At 41.3% G+C, this 27,829-nt stretch overlaps 1 protein-coding gene across 1 annotated transcript; it reads left to right on the forward strand.

The window, feature by feature from the left end:
* Positions 1-170: 170 nt before the first annotated feature.
* mmp28 (matrix metallopeptidase 28) lies at positions 171-27,829 on the forward strand. Its single transcript, XM_079608978.1, has 8 exons — positions 171-350; positions 7,012-7,088; positions 7,381-7,568; positions 19,234-19,455; positions 20,474-20,719; positions 23,627-23,749; positions 23,810-23,974; positions 25,694-27,829. The coding sequence occupies exons 1-8, from the start codon at positions 264-266 to the stop codon at positions 26,071-26,073; spliced, it is 1,488 nt and encodes a 495-aa protein (XP_079465104.1). The 5' UTR covers positions 171-263; the 3' UTR covers positions 26,074-27,829.

Here is a 27,829-nt window from a genome sequence, read left to right on the forward strand (position 1 = left end):
AAAATATCAAAATTAAATCTGGTGTCTGAATAATTTTTGGTTTGCCTGTTCTATGCAGCTTCTCTTCCTCCATCGGTGTCGGTGTCGGAGATGTGAGTTCAGAGTTCATTGATGAGAAACGCGCCTCCTCGCGCGCGCGCTCTGGAGGCGGAACGCGCGCTCTCCTTCAGAGCCGTTCAGCTGCGCGCCGGTGAGAAATAACTCTCTATCTCTCTGTCGGCTCTCATCGTGATGGGGTGTATTTTGTTGAGGTGATTTTAGAAATGAAGAGTGCACAGATGAAGATGTTTGTGCTGCTGTGCGTTCAGACCGCGGTGAGCTCTCCAATCTCCACAGCTGATCAGGCTCAGGTAAGATCTGCTGTCCACCAGTTATCTAGTTTGTATCTTATTTCAAAATAAGTAATAATAGATATGCTTAAATATGGACTATGGTTATATTTTTGTGTTTAAAATACACAGCTAATGAAATAAAACATATATTTACTGTAAAAATATTAATAAAGTTGAGCTAACTTAAAAAAAATAAGGCAACCTATCGCATTCATAAGATAACTCAAATAATTCGCTCCAGTTAAAATCAACTGAACTTATTTTTTTAGTTGTCTTGACACGAAGTTTTAAATATTCCCTGGTAGTCATTGGAGCAAAAGTATTTGAGACAACTTGGAAAAATAAGGCAACATATCACACTCAACTTTTTAAGTTAGCTCAACTAATTAGCTTTTTTCAAAGTTGTTTTGTACTTAAATGATCAAGTATTGATATTTAGCAAAACTTGTCCAAATAGTGTCCCAACTATCCAAATTGAGTTATCTGAACAAACTAATTTTCATTCAACAATGTTGTGCCACTTGAAAAAATTATGTGGTAACTATTACTACTATACTATACTACTATAAAAAAGTATCATTGCTTTGCATTAACCGGCTTGATTTACGCTGCTGCTGCTGTCTCTGTGATTTAGCTGTCGTGTGTTTCAGAGGTCATATTTTTACTGAATTACAATTGTTGATCATCACCATGTTTGAGACTTGAGCTGAGGTGTTGAGCTATGTGCTTCTCATTGTAATTTTTGCAACTTAATTGTCCTGGTGAACGGGTAAACTGTGTGCCTCTAGTTTTAAAAGGCAAATGATGTTCATGTCGTGTTGTTAACTTTAATCACGGAGATGAAAAAAGGATTGTTGCTGCTTGCAGTGTTTAGTTGCCTTGACAAGAAGTTTTAAGTTCAAAAGGCAACCTGCTACTGTTCACGAGCAAAAGTTTTTAAGTTGACTTTAACTGAAGCGAATTAGTTGAGCTAACTTAAAAAGTGGAGTGTGATAGATAGCCTTATTTTTTCAAGTTGGCTGAACTTTGATGTTGTTGTTGTTGTCTTGACAAGAGATTACCTGGCACTCATTAGATGAACTAAAGTATTTAAGTTGATTTTAACTGAAGTGAATTATTTGAGTTAACTTAAAAAGTTTTATGTGATAAGTTGCCTTATTTTTTTAAGTTAGCTCAACACATTTTTTATTTTATTTTTTACAGTGTATGAGCTTCAAGTAAATTAAATCCAAAGTCATGTTTTTAGTTATACAAATGCATACAAGCATGTTGGAGACATGTATTGTCCTGCTTTCAGCGATGGAAACGAGCCTGCTTTGAGGTCAGAATAATTGGCACAGCCCAAGGGAGGATTTTCATTGTGAGTTCACTGTAATTACAACCCCCCCCCCCCCCCCCCCCCACACCTCTTGTGTCTCCAGAAATAAACTACATTTAAATGATACCTAGCTGAAAAGATTTGCAACAATGAATACATCAAGAAAAAATATATAAATATAAAAATAATAATTTGAGGTTCTATCATGCTTTTTAGTTAGCAAGTTTCCTATCCTCACTATACACTGGCAGACTTGTGAAATGTATGAACAATGATTCTGTGTTTTGGACAAAAGCCACAACTGTTGAATTTGTGGTTTCTCAATAAAGCGATTTCCACTACTTCATCATGTGTTGCTTCACTGCAGATCTGCCAACAAATCCCAGCAGCTTCAGTCTCATCCTACCTGTGACCTCCGGGTGGTTCAGAAGTGCACTACACACATACACTAAAAGCAAATATGCAGTTTGCATGCCAATACCTGACTGAGACATTCCCCTCAAACACACATTTGAAAACTGAGGCTTTTTGTGTTAAACCTTTGGTTTCTCTTCTAACCCTTGATTGGAATGAGATGCATTCAGAGGTGGACATTTACTTAATAAAGTACTGTACTGTGCTTAAAGGGGGGGTACAATGGTGTTTCATGTATTCAGAGTTGTTTACAGTGTTAAAGAGATGGATTCTCATGCTAATAATGGCCAAAGTTTGAAAAGTTATTGTGAACGAATAACAGAGAATTTCTGTGCTGAAAATCATACTTCCGGGTTGCAACACGTTTCGGCTGGTTTTTTTCTATCGTAGATCTAATGACGTAGACCAGAGTGGAACTCCTTATATGAGCATTGCTCTCGGAAAAGCGCGTTCACGCACACGTCGACCAGAGGAGAGAAAGACCGCGCTCATCGACGCGCTACTACCGGAAATCATCATCAGCAGCGCTAAATAGGAATGGTTGATGTCAAGAATGTCTCCAAAAAAGTGTGTTTTGGGATGTGAGGGAAAGTTTACCTTGTTCAGCTTCCCAAAGAACCTAGTGTTACTGGAACAGTGGATGCAGTTTGTATGTTGTGGATGCTCCCGCTTGACTCTATAGCTCCGCCCACGCCCAGAATCAAGGACCTCGGCTTTTTCCGGATAGAATCGGAAAGCTGTATTTTTATTTTATAAATATGATGAAACTAAAGACTTTTTGGAGATATGAAGGACGCACTATTACTCTATAGGTACTCAAGATTAACATGAGATTGACTGAAACTAAGTATTTTACCCCCCCTTTAAGTACACCTTTTGAGAATCTGTACTTTACTTGAGTATTTTTCTTTTTTTCTGGAAACCTTTTACATACAATAATAAACTTCATACATTTGAAATACAAATATTGTACTTTTTATGCCACTACATTTCTGTCCTTGAGTATTTTTTTATTTTGTTTTCATGTGCAGGTGACAGACAGCCTATCAGTAATCACTATAGGGTCACGTGTCGAGAAGTTCAGTGATTTCCCATCATTTTCTTTGAACACCAATCAACTGGTGGCAAAATGGACGAAGACAGTGTGAAGTGTGTGCATCCGTGGCAAACAGGAGTGTGTGCATCCGTGGCAAACAGGAGTGTGTGCATCCATGGCAAACAGGAGTGTGTGCATCCATGGCAAACAGGAGTGTGTGCATCCATGGCAAACGGGAGTGTGTGCATCCATGGCAAACAGGAGTGTGTGCATCCGTGGCAAACAGGAGTGTGTGCATCCATGGCAAACAGGAGTGTGTGCATCCATGGCAAACAGGAGTGTGTGCATCCGTGGCAAACAGGAGTGTGTGCATCCGTGGCAAACAGGAGTGTGTGCATCCGTGGCAAACAGGAGTGTGTGCATCCGTGGCAAACGGGAGTGTGTGCATCCGTGGCAAACGGGAGTGTGTGTATCCGTGGCAAACGGGAGTGTGTGCATCCGTGGCAAACGGGAGTGTGTGCATCCGTGGCAAACGGGAGTGTGTGCATCCGTGGCAAACGGGAGTGTGTGCATCCATGGCAAACTGGAGTGTGTGCATCCATGGCAAACAGGAGTGTGTGCATCCATGGCAAACAGGAGTGTGTGCATCCGTGGCAAACAGGAGTGTGTGCATCCGTGGCAAACAGGAGTGTGTGCATCCATGGCAAACAGGAGTGTGTGCATCCGTGGCAAACAGGAGTGTGTGCATCCGTGGCAAACAGGTCTTTCTGTTTTGCTGCTTGTGTAATACTTGTATATGTTGGGCAGTTGTACAGCTGTGGTTGTGTAGCTGGGTTTCAAAGCAGGTTGGATTTTTTTAGGCCACTTGATTAAAAAACATGTGCATGAATTGATGCACATAGATGTGTACTTCTTTTGTTGGGGTGGTAGGAGGGTTAAATAAATAAAAATTTAGATTATTATTTTCAGTTCAGTTCAACCTATTTCTATAAGTTTAGAACATTCTCAAAGCTCCTAATTCCACAGATACTTCTAACTGGTAGGATTTGTAACTGGTAGGACTTGTAACTGGCAGGACTTGTAACTGGTAGGACTTGTAACTGGTAGGACTTGTAACTGGTAGGACTTGTAACTGGTAGGACTTGTAACTGGTAGGACTTCTAACTGGTAGGACTTGTAACTGGTAGGACTTGTAACTGGTAGGACTTGTAACTGGTAGGACTTGTAACTGGTAGGACTTCTAACTGTTAGGACTTGTAACTGGTAGGACTTCTAACTGGTAGGACTTGTAACTGGTAGGACTTGTAACTGTTAGGACTTCTAACTGGTAGGACTTCTAACTGGTAGGACTTGTAACTGGTAGGACTTGTAACTGGTAGGACTTCTAACTGGTAGGACTTGTAACTGGTAGGACTTGTAACTGGTAGGACTTGTAACTGGTAGGACGTGTAACTGGTAGGACTTGTAACTGTTAGGACTTCTAACTGGTAGGACTTCTAACTGGTAGGACTTTCTAACTGGTAGGACTTCTAACTGTTAGGACTTCTAACTGGTAGGACTTGTAACTGGTAGGACTTGTAACTGGTAGGACTTCTAACTGGTAGGACTTGTAACTGGTAGGACTTGTAACTGGTAGGACTTGTAACTGGTAGGACTTCTAACTGGTAGGTGTATCCACTAGGTTGTATTTAGAGGCATACATTACTGTGAGTATTACATACAACAATAATAAAACAATGCATTGACATTTACTTTTTACTTATAATAATAATAATAATGCATTTAATTTAAAAGCGCCTTTCTGGACACTCAAGGTCGCTGTACAAAGTAAAAACACAAAAATATGTAAAATTAATCAAGAGAATAAAATAAAACATAGCACAAATACAAGTAAACAGGACAATGGATGCTTCACAGTAAATATGATATTTTGAACAGATAAGTCTTGAGTATGGATTTGAATTCTGTAAGCGAGTTTATGTTCCTGATGTGAGGTGGAAGAGAGTTCCACAGTTTGGGAAGGCTCTGCTCCCCATGGTACTGAGGCGGACAGAAGGAACAGAGAGATGAATGGAAGAAGAGGATCGGAGAGAACGGGACGGGGTAACAACATGGAGGAGGTCAGAGATGTAAGGAGGAGCGAGATTATGGATGGCCTTGTAAGTAAGCACGAGAATTTTAAACTCAATTCTGCATTGAACTGGTAGCCAATGTAATTGTTGAAGAATAGGAGTAATATGGTGGGAAAGGGGAGTTTTGATTATAACACGTGCTGCTGAATTCTGAACCAGCTGGAGCTTATGAAGGGTTTTGCGAGGGAGGCCAAAAAGGAGAGAATTACAGTAGTCAATGCGCGAAGTAACCAGGCTGTGAACAAGGATGGAAGCAGAGTCAGTGGTAAGGGAGGGGCGGAGACGGTTGATATTACGGAGATGGAAATAAGCTGACCGTGTGATGCTATTAATGTGAGATTGAAAAGATAGTGTACTGTCGAGGATGATATCCAGACTCTTGACCTGAGGGGAGGGGGAAACTGAAGTATCATCAATATGGAGAGAAAAACTGTCAAATTTAGAGAGGATGTTTTTGGTGCCAATGACAAGAAGTTCTGTTTTATCAGTGTTCAATTTTAAGAAATTTGAACTTCGCCAGGATTTTATTTCTTGTGCAAGTGATGAGGGAAGAGGGAGGAAATATGGAATTTGGTTTACTGGAAAGGTAAAGCTGAGTGTCATCCGCGAAACAGTGAAATTGAATATTACATCTACGGAAAATATTGCCAAGTGGTAAAATGTATGTGATGAAGAGGAGGGGCCCCAGGACAGAGCCCCGTGGCACTCCCGAGGTGACTGGAGATGGCTGGGAACTGAAGGATTTGATAGTGATGAACTGAGTGCGGCCAGATAGGTAGGACTGAAACCAATGTAAAGGAGTGTTAACAATGTCAATAGAGGATAACCTATGGAGGAGGATGGAATGAGAAATTGTGTCAAAGGCCGCACTCAGATCAAGGAGAACCAGGATGGATAACAGACCAGAATCAGCTGCAATGAGAAGATCATTAGTTATTTTGAGGAGTGCAGTTTCTGTGCTATGTAGTGGACGGAATCCAGACTGAAAAGGTTCATAGAGGGAGTTGTGGGTGAGGTGAGTGTGGAGTTGAGCAGCAACTATTTTTTCTAAAATTTTAGAAATGAAGGGTAGATTAGAAATGGGACGAAAATTATTGAAAATATTTGGATCTGAACCAGGCTTTTTAAGTATCGGAGTGACTGCAGGAGTTTTGAAGAGTGAAGGAACAATACTGTTGGTAAGAGATGTGTGTATAATGATGGAGATAAGGGGGAGCAGGGAGGGGAGGCAAGATTTAACCAAGCTAGTGGGAAGGGGATCTTACAGACAGGTTGAAGGCTTTTGATACTTAAGTGCTTTTAAATAAAAATCGGTCTTTAGAAACTTTTACTTGTCACGGAGTAATATTTGACCAGTAGTATCTGTACTTTCACTCAAGTAAGGAAGTTGAGTACTCAAATGATTTCGAAGCAGATTCTTTTACTCTTTCTGGATGAACATTCAGTATTCTCGTCTACGGGATTCACGATAAAGTGAAGGGCATCTTCTAAAGCATCAGAGGCACGGCGCCCTACATCTTCCCAAAGATCATCCTTTTTCATGCAGAGATCAACAAATGCATCTCAAACAATGCTCATATGGGTAATGCTACTGTTGTGTCTGTTACTCTGGTCTATATCATTCCAAAATATGCTTTGTTTACAGTGCCAACACTTTTCCATAAGTGACGTCCCGCTATATCCGGTTTGAGTGATCTCCGAGGGGATTCGAGCTGCTGTCACAGGCCTGATGAGGGTGATAATGACGTATGACACATGTGTGTGTGTGTGTGTGTGCAGGTTTTTCTGGAGCGATACGGATACCTGCAAAAGCAGAAGGAAACTCATCATAATGCTGAAGTCAAGTCTGCCATCAGGTAAAACCTGTGACCTTGTTAGCACCATGATCTTAGTTGAGCTACTTGTGTTATTGTCCTTCGTATTTCAAGACATAGAAGCTAAAGCTGACATGTTTATGTTCACTAGCAAACTTGGTGATTCATCAAAACTGTATTAGACTGTGGGTGTCAGTTCGTCATCTTAACCTGGTTTAAAATCACACCAGCTATTAGAAAAACATCATAACTGCAGTTTAACGGCGGTCCAGAGAACTCGGTCTCTGATCTAGTGAAGTGCAACTGTTTATCCGTGTGGTCTGTTGTCCTTCAGAGAGTTTCAGTGGCTGTCTCAGCTGTCTGTCACTGGACGGCTGGACAGAGCCACGCTGGAGAAGATGTCCTCAGCTCGCTGCGGGGTTAAAGATGTCGGGAGCCGAAGGGTCAACAGGGGCTTCACGGGCCACTCAGGAGGACACGGGCACGAGCAGCATCTCCGTGAGAAGCGATACACTCACATAGGTAAAGACTGTTGGATGCTTGAATCTGACGAATGTTTTTTTAAGGTGTGAAATTATTGTCAGGGAAACACACGGCTAAAGCAGCTCCAGCCAGGTCTTGACCGCATTACATGTCCATATCACTTCACCAAATTATTTCAGTTATTTCAAAGGTCTTTACAGCCTAAAACAGTAAAAAAAACTAAATCAAAACAAAAATAACACAACGACACTGACCATGCAAATAAATATAGTAAACAATAGGATAAAATCGACAAATTCTTTCCATGTTTTTTGCCACGAAATTACGTTTTATTATGTACGAAAAGCACATACTCTCTTTTCTCTCACTCAAACGCACACACATACAGTACGGACACACACATACAGTACGGACACACACTTGCACAGAAACGTGTTGTCAGCGCTGCTAAGGATGTTATCAGTAAAATAGTTCAGCAATCTCTCTTGCCCTCGCTCTCTCGTTTTAATCATTGTTCTGAATCTGATCCAGGCATAGTCTTATAGTCTTTGACAAAAACTTTATTTTCTTAGCTTTTTGCTCAAAATGTTTTGTTTTAATGAATTCTCCAGCCTGTTTTTGAGAGACATATCTCGAATGTTTGGAGACGTTCTCTAAGTGTTCACCTTAAAACTCTGAAGTCCCATTCTGTTCCACACATCGTGTGTATCAAAGGACAGCAATAAAGACTGACATCAAAACAGTGATGCAAACTGAATGAATGCATGCAGGTCATTGTTTGTTTTTTACACACAAAAAAAAAAGTTTGATGATAAGGGGTAGACACAACATTTTCTGTCAAATGGTCCTTTGGTCCTTTGGACCGTTTGTGAGGTAATTCTGTGCCTGCTGGGTGGTGTGTAACTCTGAGCCGAATAATAACGGGTAAATACAGTGGTAGTCATAATTACTGTCCATATCGAGTGTATACATGTCTAGCATGTTAGATCATCCACATGTGGCTTACCACACAAACTCAAACAGGCAAATTCATACAGTTGGCCAAGAGCTGAAGTTTATAAAACTTGTATAAACTAAAAACAGTTTACACTGACACTTTACTGATAACCTGTTTTCAGCCAGGTCTTTGGCAGCGAGTTTTGCAGAAGACATGTATTATTTATTGAGTGGATTAAAATGAACATACACATATGGCCAGATCTTTTGTTTCAAATCAATATGGCATCTCAGATTAGTGTAGGTTATAGTCGGACAGACTGGCAGAAAGAGAGTCAGTCATTCTAGCAGCGGCTGCATGTGATGGATAGTGTGAATTGGACCTGTATATTCAGACCTGTCAGTTTGAAAATGTGCTAATACATCAGGAATGCAGCACCATTGGTTTAAGTATGTGTGTGTTCATGTCAGTACCTGATGTGGGTTCTCACCACAAACAAAATCTGTAGTGACTCTCATGATGACAAGATATGGACATATCCACTACTGCAAAGGTCAGTTAAATCCAGAATTATCTGTCAGTCACAACACACAACATGTTATCTTGTGGATTTCATACTTGTTTTTGGACAATTTTGAGCACATTTGTTCTATCTTACTAAGGCACCAGTAACCACACATCACGCGATTTCGTAGACAAACAAATAAAAAATAACACTTTAAAAAAACACTGAGCTGTTTGCTTTAATGTTAATATTTGTTTGGTTATACTGTGTGCACTAAAATATGAATTAGCAATTATGGTATAATAGAGAATTGGAATTGTTGAATTTGGACGATGGGGAATTGTTTTAATTTGGACGATGGGGAATTGTTTTAATTTGGACTCTGTGCATGCTCTTTGAGACAGTGACCGTGGACCTGCATGATATGACTGTCAGACAAAAACGGTTTGACCTAAAAATATCAAAATTGAAACTACTGTGGAAAAAAAGACACCTACATCTTGGATGCCCTTGAGGTAATAATAAATAATAATAATAATACATTTTATTTGTAATGCGCTTTTCTTAAACCCAAAGCGCGTACAATAAAAAACTAAAACAAAACAAAACACAGAAACAACAAGGATAATAAAACAATTAAGGAAAAGCAGCCTTAAACAAATGAGTCTTAGTCAACCTTTTGAAGTGTCCCAACGTTGGTGCATTTCTAATTATCGGAGGAAGCAGATTCCATAGCTTGGGGGCTTTATGTGAGAAAGCTCTTTCCCCCATGGTCTTAAGCTTACACACAGGCTGATGCAGTAGAAGAGAGTTTGATGAACGGAGAGAACGTGATGGAGTATAAGGGCTAATGAGATCACAAAGATACTCCGGTGCAGTCCCATATCGTGCCTTGTATGTTAAAATTAGAATTTTAAAATCAATTCTCGCATTTATGGGAAGCCAGTGCAACTGTGAAAGCACCGGTGTAATGTGTTCCCGAGGAGAGGTACGAGTGAGCACCCGGGCGGCAGAGTTTTGAATGTACTGTAGCCTGTTCAGTGATTTAGCTGGAAGGCCAGAGAACAAGGCATTACAATAGTCTAACCTAGTTGTAATGAAGGCATGTATGAGCCTTTCTGAGTCTGCAAAGGAAAGAAAAGGTCTAAGTCGAGCCACATTTCTCAGATGGTAAAAAGCAGTTTTAGAGATGTGTTTTATATGTGCTTCAAATCTTAACTGTGGATCAAAAATTACACCAAGATTACGCATCTGTGAAGTGGGAATTACCATGCTAGAGTCAACAATCACATTTATCTGCTCAGCCTTACGAGTAGCCGCCACTGTACCAATCTGCATCAATTCAGTTTTGGAGCCGTTCAATTTCAGGAAGTTATTTTGCATCCATATACTAATCTCTGCTAGACAACTATGCAAAGCTGTTAATGAGCAATGTACATCAGGACTAGTAGTGATGTAAATCTGCGTATCATCCGCATAACAGTGATACCCAAGGCCATGTTTTCTAATGATCTGCCCAAGTGGAAGCATGTAAATGTTAAATAAAATTGGACCCAACACTGAACCCTGAGGAACTCCCTGTCGAATAGGCACGGTATCAGATTTAAGATTACCCAAGCTTACAAACTGGGCACGATTCGTTAAATAAGACCGAAACCAATTGAAAACTACTCCAGAAAGCCCCAGCCAATTTTCCAGCCTGTCCAGCAGCAAAGAGTGACATAGAGTGTCGAAGGCAGCACTAAGGTCTAATAAGACCAGAATACTGCATGCACCAGAATCTGCCGCAATAAGAAGATCATTTACGACCCTCACTAAAGCGGTCTCAGTACTATGCCCTTTTCTGAACCCAGATTGAAAAGGTTCAAGAAGACTGTTCAGTGCTAAGTGATGATTTAACTGAACGGACACAACACGCTCCAGAACTTTTGCCAAAAAAGGAAGATTCGAGATAGGCCTGTAATTGGACAAATCAGAGACATCACAACCAGGCTTCTTAGGGACTGGTGTAATGGCAGCTATTTTTAATTCTGGAGGAATAATTCCAGAACTCAATGATAAATTCACGATGGAAGTCATATGAGGGCAGATTGATGCAAGGCAGTTCGTAATAACTGAGTAGAGAACCGGATCTAAAATACTGGTGGTTGAATTCATAGACTTAACTGTACTTGTAATAAAATCGACTCCAACCATTTCAAAGTTCGAAAAGGTAAATTTCGGGGGATGTAAAGGCTGAGTGTCAACTGACTCAACTGGGGTATTAGAGATTAAGGAGCTGTATATGCCCTCAATCTTTCCAGTGAAATAATGTAGAAACTTATTACACTGGTCAACTGAGGAGTGAACAGTGGCCTTAGTTGGTTTGAGAAGATTATCAACAGTCTTAAATAAAGATTTAGAATTTGTTGCAGCATTCCCAATGATGCTTGAGTAATATGTTTTACGTGCAGTATTTAAAGCAGAATGGTAGGCAGCCTGATGTTGAGTGTAGAGAGATTGGTGTACCGTCAGGTCAGATTTCTTGTACTGCCGTTCTAATCGCCTTCCAGCAGCTTTCATTAAACGCAACTCAGGGGTATACCATGGACAGGATTTCCTAAATGTGACAGCCCGTTCACGCAGAGGTGCAGACTCATCCAAAAGTGCAGATAGTATGGAGTTATAGTGCTCAACGGAATTAGTAATGGGAAGCCCAGAGAGAGAAGTAGAAAAAAGAGTGAAATCCATGTGCTTGATGTTACGAAATTTAATAATGCGCTTAGAAATGTCTCGTGGAGACATGACATTCATGTCAAAAGTAATAAGTCTATGGTCACTTATACTCATATCAGTACCATCCAGAGATTGAATATCAACACCAGCAGAGCAAACCACATCCAAAATATGGCCCAACCTATGGGTCGGAAAAGTAACATGCTGTGTAAAATCAAAACCATCCAAGATGTCCAAAAATGTAACAGTATTAACACAATTAGGATTATCAATGTGAAAATTGATATCACCAGTCAACACCATAGCAGGACAGAGTGGACTAAGAAGTGTCAACAACTCCGTAAACTCAGAGAAAAATACAGGATTAGGTTTTGGAGGACGGTATATAAGCAGCACAAGAACAGATGAAACACCACTGATTTTAAAAGCCAAACATTCAAATGATGAAACACTAGGAGCGTCAATAACATTAACTGATACACTGGGTCCAAATATCACAGCCAGGCCACCACCTTTACCAAAGGCTCGAGGCACGTCGATATATTTATATCCAGATGGAGCACACATGTTCAGATTAAGATAGTCATTTTCTTTGTGCCATGTTTCACTAAGACACAAAATGTCGATTTTCCTATCGAAAATAGTGTCAGTGATAAGTGCTGTTTTATTGTTTATTGACCTCGTGTTTAAATGAGCAATTCGCAAAGTGCTGCAAAACACATTTGCCACACTCTTTTGAGAAAGAGCCTCTGGATAGCGTAGATTTCCGTGACAGATTCCTCGGCGTACAGAAGTACGACGCAGCGCGCGCCTGCAGTTCGACCAAAACACAACACCGGCAGCAGAACGACTCTGACGAGACCCTCTATGAGAGTAACAAGGCCGACGGAGGAGGTGCAAGGAATGCAGAGATTTTGTAACACTGAAGTTTGGACGGCCATGGTGGTCCAGGGATAAAAGTTCAGATAAGGAGTACCTCAACATGGTGATATCCAAAAGTTCAGCCCACTGTTTGACGCTGGTTCTGGATGTAGTAAAAATGGCGATAATCCAGATGATTAAGTGAAGTCGCATGATAACAACTGTTATGCAGTCATTTACACGCGGAGAGCTTAATGCAACACCGAGGACCCGTCTGATCACACACGGAGACAGCAGCAAACAGCTGACAGGCAGCAGGCACAGTGCAGGAGAAACACGACAGCAGGTGAGATCAGCATGCAGCAGACAGACCAGGGCAAAAACTTCAAAAAGGCTGGCCCAGACAAGTAAATTCAAGTCCGGCAACAATTAAGACTCAGAAAAGTTAAAAATGATCGAAAATAATTTTAAAAATAATTAAAATAATAAATAGCTAAAATACGGCAGGAGAAGCGGCAGCCAAACGTGCGCCAGCGTCCTCTCCAAACCGGATGTGAGAGTAGTAATAATAGCTAAAACATGCTTTGGTAAGCTAAAACATACCAAAATTTAATTTCAAAGTGAACTATCCCTTTAAGTAAAAGTGTACTGAACACTTTTTTACTACTACTAGATTTCTCTGTAAAGGGAACTATCTGAACATTTTAAACTCAGCTTGTCCACTTTTTCTATATTTTTAACTGAGTTAGAACATAAAGCTATGATTAACCTGAGATGAAGAATTTGTGCAACAAATACTGTTACGGAATCAGACTCAAGAGAGGAGTTGGAAGTTAACAAGGAGTTTATTTAGACAACAACAGAGCGGGAGAACTGATGGCAGGTAAGTGAGAAGTGCAATGATGATTTGGAGAGCAGGATGGCGGCAGTGAATAGTATGTTTCTTCTTACAGGAGTGATGACGGGTAGATGATGCAGAGGATGGCTGGAACTCAGAACAGGAGACTTGAAAACACAGAGAAAGGACGAGACACTGGAGGAACACCACAGAGGAGAATGGAGACAAGTAGATATTCCAGGATACCACCGTGGCGCCGGGAGCCCAAGATCTCCTTGACCTGGTAAATTGCGCCATCTTCGAGAATTGACGGAAGGGGGGGTTCCTCTGCTTGGCCAGGCTTTGGGGAAACAGAGACGGGAGAGTGATGAGGTTTAAGGAGTGAGACATGGAAGGCAGGATGAATTCTGTAATGTGCTGGAAGTTGGAGGAGGTACATGTTGATCTGCCTGATGATGGTGAAGGGACCAATAAATCTGGGAGTGAGCTTCTTGAAGGGCAGACACTTCCTGATGTCCCGGGTTGACAGCCAGACCTTCTGACCTGGCTGGTAGGAGGGAGTTTCAGGACGTCTGAGGTCTGCTGTCATCCTGTACCTGCACACTGCCTGTTGAAGCGGGTGGTGAGATGCGTCCCAGACCCTCTCGCTCTCTCAGAACCAGTAGTCGACTGCTGGGATGTTGGCTGGTTCCCCTGACCATGGGAACAGCGGTGGCTGGTAACCGAGAACGCACTGGAAGGGAGTCCAGTAGACGTTTGATGGAGGGAGTTCTGGGCGTACTCTGCCCAGCCTAGGAACTGGTTCTAGAAGTTCTGGTGGCCCTGGCAGAAGGTTCGTAGGAAACGGCCAATTTCCTGGATCTTCCTCTTGGTCTGCCCATTCGACTGTGGATGGTAACCGGATGATAGGCTTATGGTCACACTTAGGAGGGAGAAGAAAGCTTTCCGTACTCCTGATATAAACTGCGGTCCGTGGTCTGAAACGATGTCTTCTGGGATTCCATAGTATCTGAAGACGTGATTGAAGAGGAGTTCTGGTGTTTCCATTCCTGTGGGAAGTCCTTTGAGGGGGAGAAGACGACAGGATTTGGAGAATCTGTCAATTATTACCAAGATGCATGTATTTCTGTCAGAAGGTGGGAGGTCATGGTCATGGTGTGACCATGGTCGGTTGGGAACAGGCAGCGGAAGAAGTTTTCCAGATGCTAAGTGGCGAGGACTCTTGGCCATGGCACAGTCTGCACAATGGCCAAGGATGGTGTGCGCAGAGTGGATAAGAGGGGTGTATTGTGCTCTGGTGACATAATGACGTCTGGGGGGACAGCCCAGCGGAGCGGCGTTGGAGGCATTGGAGGAGGTGATTGAGTCTGAAGACCACTGGATGGGGCTCATGATTAACCCAGGTGGCAGGATGGGCTCAGGTTCTTCCCTGACCTCTTCTGGAGCATACAGATGGGAAAGAGCGTCAGACTTCACTTTTTTTTTACCTGGATGATAGGAAATAATTAATAATTCGTTACTTTTATGTAGCGTTTTTTTTGGGTACACAAAGCGATTTACATGTAAGGGGGAATATCCTCAACCACCACCATGGAAATGGATAAATTAAATCAAGTAAAGAATAAGGCTGGCGGGGATTAAGTATTACCAGGAAGTTACCAGGAAGTATGACCATATTAGCCCGGTTCTGTCAACACTGCATTGGCTCCCTATTAAACATCGTATACATTTTTAAATATTGCTAATTACTTGCAAAGCACTAAACGGTTTAGCTCCGCAGTACTTGAGCGAGCTCTTAACGCATTATAGTCCTTCGCGTCTATTGCGATCTCAAAATTCCAGCCAGTTGATCCTTTTCCTATTTAGCACCAAAACTTTGGAACAGTCTTCCTAACTTTGTCCGGGTGTCAGGGTTCTGTAACTTCTGTCTGGTCTATTTCTTGGTTTTGTGACAGAGCCCTGACACTCCTATGTTGTCTTGTCTGTATGCCTTGTTTTATGTGCTTTCATGTCTTGTACTGTGTAGCACGCAGCTTGTGTTTTACACTAGCTGTGTGCTTTCATGTTGTCACGTTTTGTTTTACAGGCCATGTGCTTTTGTTCTAGTTGTGTTTGGTGTGAGCACATGGCTTGTCATGTATGTTTCTTTTGTGCCATGTGCTCTCCAGTTAATTGTCTAGCCCCTTCCCTCTTGTTACCTGATTATTGATTTATTTGCTCCACCTGTCCTCTCTCGTTACCTCCTTTGTTTGTTCTTCCTATTTAATCTCCTTGTGTTTTCAGTCCTGTGCTGTTTCGTTGTCATATGTACACCGTGTGTTTCCCTGCTGTCGAAGTCAAGTCAAGTTGAGTCAAGTCTGTCTTGTTTTCCCCCTCGGGGTAGTTTTTGTTTGTGTTTTGTTTATTCTTATTATTAATAAAACCCATTCTCCTGCAATTGAGTCCTCGCTTCATCTCATCAACCCCAAACCCTGACACCGGGAAGCAGACACCTCTGTCAGTTCAAAGCTAGATTAAAGACACATCTCTTTGACCTAGCATTCACATAATGCATTATAGACTTCTATAACTCAATGTTAGGCTGCATAGTTTAGGTCAGCCGGAACTGGGAACACTTCCCTTATATCCTGATGTACTCGTTACATCATAAGAAGAATGGCATCTACGCTAATTTTAGTGTCTTCGTTTATCCCGAGGTTTTTCCGCAGCCTGCCGGATTTTATTGAGAGCACGGTAATCGATACAAGTCCACAAGCCCCGTTCTTCTTGTCCACGAAGAAGAAACTCGAAGCAGCAGGGGACGTAGAAGGGCGGATGTAGCCTTGTTGGGGGCCTCTTTTATATACTCCTCCATGGCCTTCTGTTCGGGAAGTGACAGGGGATAGATCTTCCTGTGGGACACTGGCTCACCCGGAATCAGGTAGGTGGCGCAGTCCCATGGCCGGTGGGGAGGCAGCTGAGAGGCTCCCTGTGGGCAGAAAACATCACTGAATGGGGCATAGTGGGATGTCCACCGACTGCTTCTCGACAGGACTTTCGATGGAGGTGGAGTTCACCGGGAGCACCTCGACCGGTGCTGGAACAGGGCGATGAATCAGAGGGAAGCACTTCCTGCCCCACTTGTCTTCCAGGAGATGATGGGATCATGCTGCACAAGCCACGGGTGCCCTAAAATCACCTCAGCGGTGGAATTCTCCAGAACCAGGAGATGGAGGGATTCTACATGGAGTTGACCAACCAATAGCTTGATGGGACTGGCGCAATTTTGAACACGTTCACGGCATAGTGGTCGTCTAGCCACCGACTTGACCTGGTAGATAGTCTGAGTAGCGGTCGTCGGGAGGTTGGTGGCAGAAGCTTCTGGAGATGAAATTCCCGACTGACCCAGAATCGAGGAAGGCATGAACTGGGAGAGAAACATTTGGAGCAGTAAGGGTTACAGTGCAAATGAGTGGTTTCTAATTTGTGATTGGATTCTTCAATACACTCACTATTGGACGTGGAGGACGGATAGGGCATGCGGAGATGATATGCCCCCCAGCACCACAATACAGGCAAAAGTTTGAGTCAGCCGCCTCTGCCGCTCCGTAAATGGTAGCCGTGTAGAGTCAACTTGCATAGGTTTGATGCCTGGTTCTGGAGGTGCTCTGGCTGGCTGAGGAATTTAGATGGTGTTTGACTCTGGTGCTGTTCGAGACATAACTGCATATGGGTGGTGAATGGATGGACAGTTGGATGAAACGTTCAAGGCCGATGGCATCATTGTATGCAGCGAGATGCAGCCGCAGGATCCAATCCCTGCTGATAGGTGGTGAGGAGCGAGCACTCATTCCAGCCGCTGGCGGCCGCAAGGGTTCTAAACTTGAGAGCATAATCATTGTGTGTGACAAAATAATTTAGAGACTGGGTTATAGCACTGGATTGAGTCCAAATGGTTTCGGCCCATTGGAGCGCTTGCCCCTTCAGCAGGGAGATGATGAACGCAATCTTAGCTCGGTCATTGGTGAAGAGATGCGGCTGCATCTCCAGGGTCAACGAACATTGCAGGAGAAATCCATTGTGGTGACGGCTGCTGTGATGGGATCAGTGTCTTCCTGGAGCAGTTCCGGCGAGCTCATGATGTCGGTTTTGATCCGGTTTTCTGTTACGGAGTCAGACTCAAGAGAAGGAGATGGAAGTTAACAAGAATTTTATTTAGCGGGAGAACTGATGGCAGGTAAGTGGTAAGTGATTATTTGGAGAGCGGGATGCTGGCCATCGAATAGTATGTTTCTTCTTACAGGAGTGATGACGGGTAGATGATGCAGAGGATGGCTGGAACTCAGAACAACAGGAGACTTGAAAACACAGAGAAAGGACGAGACACTGGAGGAACACCACGGAGGAGAATGGAGACAAGACGCTGGAGATGGAGTGGAGACTGGAGAAGGATCGATGGAGATGTCAGGTGGATCGTTTGCTAAGACAAGGTAAGTAGTCCTCATCATACGAACGAGACCGGACAATGAACTGTGATGAAGAGTGTGATTAAATAGTGTCAGTGATGAGGGTGGGGATGAGATGCAGGTGTGTGTGATTAGCACTCTGGTGAGGGAGTGCGTTGTGATTGGCTGGTGAGAGAACCTGGAGATGTCCAACACATTTATAAGGGTTGAAGCACCAATGGATAGTGTGTTTGTACTGATTTTCTTCTTCTTCTTCTTCTTCTCCTTCTTCTTCTGCTTCTTCTTTTCTCTTTTTTTCTGTGTATGGACGTCAGAGACTGTAAATCGTAGAGAACCCAAACTTGGCAGGATTGTCTCAAACGTGCGGATCTGCTCAGATGCACAGACATCTAGGGGGTGGACTTTATTTGCGTGGAATTTACTAAGCTCTAAAAACAAAATCATTTTTGGGTCAAGCCCTTTAAAATGTATATCTTTGATTTAATTTCCATCTATAAAATTGTTCTGCCATTTTGCATTTTCTCAAGAACCTTTTTCGAACTCACAAATTTTGCACACAGAAGCTGTAGGGACAGTGCTGGCAAAAAGTGATAAAAGGAATTAGGATGTGTTGAAGTGTCATGAAAGATGTATGTGAAGGCTTACACTTGTGTTTTGAAGCCATTGCTTGTTTTTTTCACAAACTGACCTAAATCTCCTGAATGCAAGATTGATGCACATAGAGCACAGGATGTTCTGAGGAGCACACGAGTTATGTCAAAACTGTACGTGGCACTACAACTGAATTTATTTTTTATTTTTTATTAAGTCACAGCTGAAATTTCTTAAAGGAACACTCCACCGTTTAATAATCACTTAATCTGCATCGCTATTTGTACTCGTTGTGAATACCCAGGCCACAAGAAGTAATTAGGTGAGTTTTATTTATTTTTTTGAATCACTTTTACTCAGGACATGCTAGCTGGCAACAAAGGATTCCATTCATTATGCTAAGCTAAGCTAGAGGCAACCCTGCCAAACTAAAACAATGCATGCACTGAGACAAAAATGCATTTGCCCACCTATCTAAATGTAGGAAAGATGGTGAATAAGCCCTATTTCAAAAAACGGTGGAGTGTTCCTTTAAAAGTAACATAACTGTATGTTCAGTAATCTATTAATCTTCTTGTGTGAAAAAAATAATGCGTAACAAATTATGCGAAGATTGAAGAAAATATGGACTATGATTGTCTTTGTTGTACATTTTAAAAGATGTCTTTAATGTAAAATGCCAAATTAAGTATTAATTTAGTATACAGTAGTACATATATAAATAGAAGATGTATGTATGAAGATGTTTGAAATGTTCTTAACTCAGTGAATTATAGTATTAAATGTAACATGCCTTGTTCATACTTCCATAGGAGAGAAATGGCACAAACGTCAGCTCACCTATAGTATCATGAACTGTCCGCGGAGTCTCTCTCCCAGCCAGGTGCGTGTGGTGGTGAGCGCAGCGTTCCAGCTCTGGAGTAACGTGTCCGGGCTGCTCTTCCAGGAGCTCCAGCAGGGTCCCACCGACATCAGGCTCGCTTTCTTCGAAGGGGAACATAATGACGGGACAGGAAATGCATTTGATGGGCCAGGTGAAGTTTTCTTTCTTTCTTTCTTTCTTTCTTTCTTTCTTTCTTTCTTTCTTTCTTTCTTTCTTTCTTTCTTTCTTTCTTTCTTTCTTTCTTTCTTTCTTTCTTTCTTTCTTTCTTTCTTTATAACTTCTGTTCCCAATGTCTATGGACAGCATTTGTGCCATGCTGTATATTATCATTTACATAAAATAATTGGGAAAAGTGTTTACAAAAAAAGTGTTCTTACTGGCAGTTCGGCTATCCATGTTTTCCCTGTTATATACGGTAGGGGGCGCTATTACACATCCTCTGAAAGAGTAGAGAATCTCCAGATCAAAACACAGGTGAAAAAGCAGAAACGAGCGATGAAGCATTGCTTAAACACATGTAAAATAACACAGTCATCAAACATTACACAGCATATAAATTGCCTAAAAGTACCACCTGAAATGTCAACCTAGTGTTGATGGACTACTCCATATATGTTATAGTCATTGTTCTGAAATACATCAGGAAGAAGTATTTGAACAAAATCTTTTTGTTCAAAATGTTGCTTCTTTATTAAACTTACCCACATTCAAGTGTTGATCAATTAAAAAAATCTTTACACTTTATTCTTGTTAGCATGAGATTGGTGTGATAGAATCACTTACCAACCCTCTTTATGCAAACTTATAAAAAAATACTTTAGATACACAAAGATGGTGCTCTCATATTACTATGAATGGGAGAAAGCAACACACAATATGGCTGAATAAGGCCCGCCTTCGAAATTAAAGAGCCAATCGCCAATTAGTAAAGTCATCGCATCACTGTGCTGTTCGTCATGATTTCAGCATTTAGAAACAACATTTATGAGACAGATTTCATTGATGATTTCGAATCTGAAAAGTATTTGTGAGCTTGGTGAACAGCTTTGGATAAAGAGATAAAATATCGTTTCAAAGATGGCATTTCAAAGATGGCCTGCGAGTGAAATGACTTGGCTTACCGGGACTTGGTTTGGTCTTTCAACCAGGATATTTCTTTCTTTCTTTAGGTGGCGCTCTGGCTCATGCATTTTTCCCATTCCGAGGTGAAGCTCATTTTGATATGTCTGAACGCTGGACCCTGAGTGGTCTTAAAGGACACAACCTGTTCCTTGTGACGGCCCATGAAATTGGCCACACTCTGGGTTTGGTTCATTCCCCGGTTCGCCATGCGCTCATGTCACCGTACTATAAGAAGACGGGCTCGAATGCACTGCTCAGCTGGCATGACATCTCTGCTATACAACAACTCTACGGTAAACAAGCCGTTCTCTTCTGGTTAGAAAGCTGTCCAAGTGTTTATTTTGCAATATTATCTTTTAGCAGCAAAGAATATGTTTTAGTGACAATGTCTCTACAGTGATAGCAAAGCTGGCTATTGTGAGGAAGTTTAAGAATCTGTCAGGGTTTTAGCCTTTTCTATTAGAAAATATGTGCATCTAGATGGTGTAAAATACCTCTATGTCTTCTCTGAGAAGTTAAGTCACCTTTATTTGATATAGCGCTTTATACAATACAGCTTGTTTCAAAGCAACTCCATAAGCAGGAAAATCAATTATTAAACTTTATCAAATATGAGATAAATTGACACTAGTGTCAGTCATTAGACAATAGTAATTATTCAGTCATTTCATTGTTGATTCAGTTCATTTAAAAATTGTGCAGTCAAATCAATAATATTACTGAATAATAAGTGTATTTTAAACTGCAACTAAGCAAGGCAACAGTGGTATGAAACCAGGGGTGGACAAAGTACACAACTTCCTTACTTGAGTTAAATTGTACAGATACTACTGGTCAAATATTACTCCGTTACAAGTCAAAGTTGTAAAGACCGATTTTTACTGAACTAAAAGTACAGAAGTACTCATTTTTAAAAGTACTTAAGTATAAAAGTAAATGTCAATGCATTGTTTTATTATTGTTGCATGTAATACTTACAGTACCATATGCCTCTGAATCTCTGCCTACCCTCATATCAACATCACATTTATTTCTAACACAGTTCCAGTCGTGGGATTGAATAAGTCACTCAATAACGTCCACAATGGTTTCGGACACAAAAAATGGCTGTTCCCAGTTTTTTGGCTTTTAAATGAATATGTTAGCCTTACTGTTATCTATAAGCTAGTGTGCTCCAAAAAAATGCCAAAATTCGCATTTAGAAGACCAAACCCAACGTTGAAAATTACAATTATATTGATGGCAGAATCCAAATGGTTGAAAATCGGGTTTACGTCAGAAACCAACATCAGTCGAGTTCTGACGTCAACTACTAGTTCCAGAACTGAAAACTTCCTTGTTAGTCCAATAAAAGCTTTTATTGACACCAGGCTCAGCGAACACATGGTTTTTCAAAGTGTTGATCTATGATGTCACAGGGCATCAAACCCCGCCTCCGCAGAAGAAGATTGACGCCTACTTCAACACCGCCTGTTTAGCCACGCCCACCGACTCACACATTACATGAAACTCATTATAATATGCACAACTGTTATCCAATCATAGCAGTGGGCGTTTACTTCCAAGTCTTCAATGCGGCACGCCCATAAAAACCGAGCGTTTCAGGAGCTAGGGTCAAAACCAGGGTAGAAAATAGCCGATTACTTATTCATTTTGATATTCTTTACATTGTATTTTATTGACAAGTTTATTGTATTGACAACAATATAATTTTTTTTTAAAAAGCCAGTACATGACCCCTTTAAGGGAAGTAAGTGATGTATTACAATTGTTACATCATGATAGTGTTTTAGTACTGAACTTCATTTGTTAACTTTAATTTAAAAAATATATTGTTGTGATATTAATTACTGAAGATCATTACAGCAATGAGGAAGGGATTGTCTTTTTTTTTTTGTCTTCTTGAGATTGATCCAAAAACACATTTGCAAACGTGCAGTTCCTCATATCATGAAACCCTTCTTGATATTTTCACACAAGCAAACTTTACCTAGCGAGACAATTTCTACAGCTAATGTTGCTAGGCTGTAGTGAAACAGACAGAGCTCTTTACACTGAACGATAGGAAGACAAACAAAACTACAGTCCTGTGCCGGTGAAGCTGTCCGCTGGTCCTCAAGCATGTGTCAGGCAGGTTTACACACGCATCCGTGCTTTCAGGAGAAAACCTCCAGCCACCCGTCTCCTGTGCGTGAGAAGAGTCTCATACCAACACACACACACACACCCCTCAGCGTCCCGGTCATAACTGACAATCCTGTGCAATGAGTTTGCCAGGATCTTTCTTTAAGATATCATCTGCTGCTAACAAAAATATGTGTGTGTGTGGGTGGAAAGTATTGTAGGATTGCATTCCTCACAGATTTTTTTTCAGACAAGCTGAATTTACTGCATTAAATTTAATGCAATCTTTTGGTAATGCTTTACACAAGTTTGACCCATGTTTTTTTGCTTAAAGGCGAAGACCCAACTTCATGCATGTTTTGTAAAATTCACTTATCTGTCAAACATATTTTATTGGATTGTCCTTAATACAAGCAGAAGGCTCTTTTGTGAAGTTACTTCACTTAAACTACATATTTAATGAGATTATGCCTGAAAAGGTTTTGGATTATTTTATCATACGTTAATTTAAAAACTCTTGTATAATGAGTCTTTGTTTGTTTTGTTTTTATTGTATTTATTTGAATTTTTGCCATGAAAATAGCTGGGAATGCTGACATGGCATTAAATAAAATAATCTGATCTGATCTGGTAATGCTTTATTTCGATGGTTCACTTATAAGTAATAATACTAGAGTTAATTGACATGTAGTTGCAAAGTTACTTAAATGTTAGTAGGATGTCTAAAGTGGACCATCAAAATAAAGTGTTACCAATTTTTTATTTAAAAGGAGACAAACGAAGATTGTTAAAAAATATATAATTAAGCCTTTCACAGTAAATTGCCTTAAAAACCATTGAAGTTCAAAAGCTAATGTTTATTCTGTGTTAGTAAAGTGAGTATATTATTCCTGTGAACTTGTTTCATTTGAGTCCACTAAACAAAAAAATTAAACTGCTCAAATACTGACTGAAGTGAAATTATTAAACCTAAATACATTTAATCAGAGTGTCAGTATATAAGTAATGTGTGTGTGTGTGTGTGTGTGTGTGTGTGTGTGTGTGTGTGTGTGTGTGTGTGTGTGTGTTGTGTGCAGGTCAGCCGCTGGCAGGACGGGCTCTGAGATGGGCCGTGCCGGATTGGCAGATTCCTCAAGATCCTGCGGGACGGTCCCTCATACCCCACTACTGCCAGGGTCTCTTTGATGCCGTCACCATGGGTAAGGACTGGCACATGAACACTTCTCCTCGAACTGTGTAAAGCTGTGGTTTGTCTGTAGATGAGAATGGGACAGTGCTGGTGTTTCTGGGCCATCACTTCTGGACGGTGTCTGATGGCAGTGTGAGCGGTCCTGTCCCGCTCCGGACTCGCTGGCCGCTGCTGCCGTTGGCCATTGAAGCCGCTGCCTTCTCCCCGCGGGACAGCAAACTCTACTTCTTTAAAGGTGAATCCCTCAGGAGTTCAGACCGTTACCCAAACACAGGTAACACAGTATCCAGGGCAGTCCCCCATGTCCCGAGCGCAGTTTTGTCCCGGGTACATCTGGTCTCATGGTGATATGTTTAGTGTATGTTTACCCAATTACAAAACCTGCTTTTGGGGATTTTTAGGGTTGACACTGCATTCAGTATTGGATTGCATTTCTCTTGCATGTCGATTTTATTTCCATAACTTGGAGACTAGTTTGGAAATATGACACATTATGTCAGTAAAAAAGTGAAGCCATTTCAGGAAGGGCAAGCTCTACATTTACATTACTAAGGCAAATATTTTCTTTTAAACAACATGGACAGATGAATTGTTCACAATAGAAGCAGGAATCAGCATACAAAAGTAAAATTTGGTAAATACTGTAAGTTTAATTTTTCCTTAACCGTTCATTCACAAGTTTTTCGCAGATTTGGCTCGCTGTCCTTGAATGAGGGGCTCAGTCCCGAGACTCAGCTACAGCGGATTAAACCCTGGACTTGAATTGGACAGAAGGAGGACGTTTAGAGTAGCAGAGGTGACGGGACAGGGGAAAAGCCGTCACTGGCTTGACATGCAGAGTCTTAATGACATCTAGGGTGTTTTTCCAATTGTTTTCAATGGGAGCGCAAGCGTTTTTTTACCCAGCCGTCCAATCACAGATGAGGAGGGGCGGGACTAATACCACACCGACCAATCGCCACATTCTGCTTGTACAACGTCAACGGAGGACAACAACAAGCATAATAACGGGACAAAATCATTTAAAACAAGAGCCAGAGCTTTAGATTATATCAACATTTGTTATATAGAAACAATACAGAAACAAACTCTCTGTGAAATGAGATACTGGTAACACTTCTGTGGATATTACGTATTATAGCAAGCAAAGCGTCTCAACTGAAAAAAACAAACAAACAAACAAACAAAAAATGCTGCTCTGCCAAAAGCCACAGCTTGGGTGGACACATGGCCTAAGGCTCCTCCTGAACTTACGATTACAACTTTATTTATTTATATGAATTTTATCATTCATGTTATGAACAAGCGTTTCATAGGCTTTTGAAAAACAGCTCTGTGAACAGAAAAACTAACCATTTTTATATTCCACAGAAGAAGTCATAAAGGACTGATACAATTCTAAGTGATTTATAAAGCGCTTTCACAATTTTACAGAAAACCATGATGCTGCTAATGTTTCTAAAATATTAAAATCTGAATGCCTTATAGTCACATTCAGCAGATTAGAGCTGTGAGATAATATAGTGTACTTTTTACGATGATACAACATGAGTTACAAGTGTACTGTGTGTTTGTGGATAAAGCTGCTCTCCATAGAGAGCAATGCGATAACAGACTAGATAACACATTTTGCGACAATATAAACAATTTTCTATAGTATAATTAATTTACATGAGTGTACTCCATGTATGCATATAAAGTTAGATGTACTATATATCAAACTTTTAATAAATTGCCTGGCGATGAATTAGCATTTTGCGACAATATAATCAATCAAGCAGTTAAGATTTGCTATAGAGTATATATCAGTTTACATGAGTGTGTGCATCTGGGTATAGTATTTGATATACTAGAATTTGTATAATTCGTTATTAATTCGTTAATAAAACCCAAGAGTGAGTAAAGGTCATTTTTAGGTAAACTATTCCTCTAAAGATGTTTTTTGTCCCGGTAGGAAGACGGATGTGGCGTTTCTCCGGCTCTGACCTGGACCCGGGGTTCCCCAGGAAGAACAGTGACGTGGGCTTGCCTTCGCACCCCGACTGCGCCTTCTTCTACCAGCCTCTGGGGCACATGGTGCTCTTCAAAGGGTCCCGCTACTTCGTCCTGAACCTGCAGTCTCTGAGCATTGAGCCGCACTCCCCGCGTGCTCTGAGGGACTGGACGGGGATTCCCCGGGGGGTGAACGGCGCCTTGACCCGGCCCGATGGAAACCTGTATTTCTTTAAAGAGCAGCAGTACTGGAGGTTTGATCCCGGGAAGCTGAGCGTCACCGCGACTGGACCGTGGGAACAGAGGCTGCCATGGGTCGGCTGCCACACGACTCCATCATAGCAGTCAGAGATTGACAATCTTTTCAAAAAAAATTCAGAGGCGTGTGGGATATGTGCAATTAATGTAAGGCCTGAAACAAGTAAATCTACAAAGCAGCAAGAGCTGGGAGAGCTGACCCACTGCGCAATGTAGCGTCGGAGTGACGTCTTTTCTACGGCATTTTTGGACGTCCAGTTTCGGTCACTGAAGGGGTTGTTTTGTAACGCCAGACAACGTCTTTTTTCGACATCTACCGCACGTCTAATGTTGACATCTGTGGGACCTCTGTGTAAGGGTTATTTATAGTGCAAATGTGGTCGTTTGTGGACGTCTTTTCAACATCAAATTTAGACAAATTATACGTTGTTTTTATACAACTTCTATAACTGTAGTCCCATGTTTCAAAAGGGTGGAGGACGTGTTTTCTGAACCATTGTATTTACATTTATGCATCTTATCCATAGTGACTTACATTGCATTACACATTTATATTCCTATCAGTTCTTGCTTTCCCTGGGAATCGAACCCATGATCTTGCGTTGCAAGCACCGATGCTCTACTGTTTGAGCTGCAGGAAAACTATACCACGCTGCGTCTAATTATTAATCTGTATTCATATGTACATCTTTTCAACATCAAATTTTACGTTGTTTTTATACAACTTCTATAACTGTAGTCCCATGATTCAAAAGGGTGGAGGATGTGTTTTCTGAACCATTGTATTTACATTTATGCATCTTATCCATAGTGACTTACATTGCATTACACATTTATATTCCTATCAGTTCTTGCTTTCCATTAGCCTGGGTTTCCCCATACTCCCTTTGCGCAGCGCGATTTTATTCACGCTGAGAGGCAGTCTGGATACCATGGACCAGATTTTCGCCTCATCTAGGGAACCAATCACAGAACGGGGAGGGAGCAGCAAGACGATGACGACATCTATGCGACACAACTAAGCAGTTTGTGTATATCCATATATACCTTCGACCCTCATGTTTATCTTGCACAAACGGCAATAGTCGCTGAACGTCATTGTTTACACAAAAATATCTTACCCATCGTCTTCTTCCTTGTCTAATTTCTGTCGCTCTACATACGTCATCTGGTATAATGGAAACGATTGGCTATGAGCGTACAGGCGCATTTGATAGACATTCTTAGCACCCAATAAACGGCGCCGGGCATTCGTAAACCACGCCTCAAATACGAGAAAATGCACATGTGGTTCCCAGACCCAAGTCTCAACGAGAATTGGGTCTGGCGTTAGCCAGGCTTGCTTTCCCTGGGAATCGAACCCATGATCTTGCGTTGCAAGCACCAATGCTCTACTGTTGAGCTACAGGAAAACTATATTCAACTGCGTCTCTAGTTATCCCCTTGGTGCTGAGACAATCAAATGGAGTTTTTGGAAAACGATCTTAAATAATTATTAATAATCTGTATTTATATGTATTAATCATGTTTATAACAACGATGTTGATATTTGTAAATAAAAAATATTATATATTAATCATGTAAATTTCCTGCACCTGTCATAGAAGTCCAAATAATTACCCATTTCAAAGGTCAAATGTTGAATGTCAATTTGACGTCCAGGTTGGGTCATGGTTGGACGTCCAAATTGTGGACCTAGTTTGGACGTTGAATAGATGTCCAGAATTGGTCATTGACATGATCTGCACGTCTATCCGACATCCAATGTTTAGTGGGGATGTACACTGGCGAACAAAGGTTGGGAATAATTAAAGTCACCCTGTGATGGAAATCAAGAGTT

This window comes from Phoxinus phoxinus (assembly GCF_949152265.1).
Source record: "Phoxinus phoxinus genome assembly, chromosome: 4".
NCBI lineage: Eukaryota > Metazoa > Chordata > Actinopteri > Cypriniformes > Leuciscidae > Phoxinus > Phoxinus phoxinus.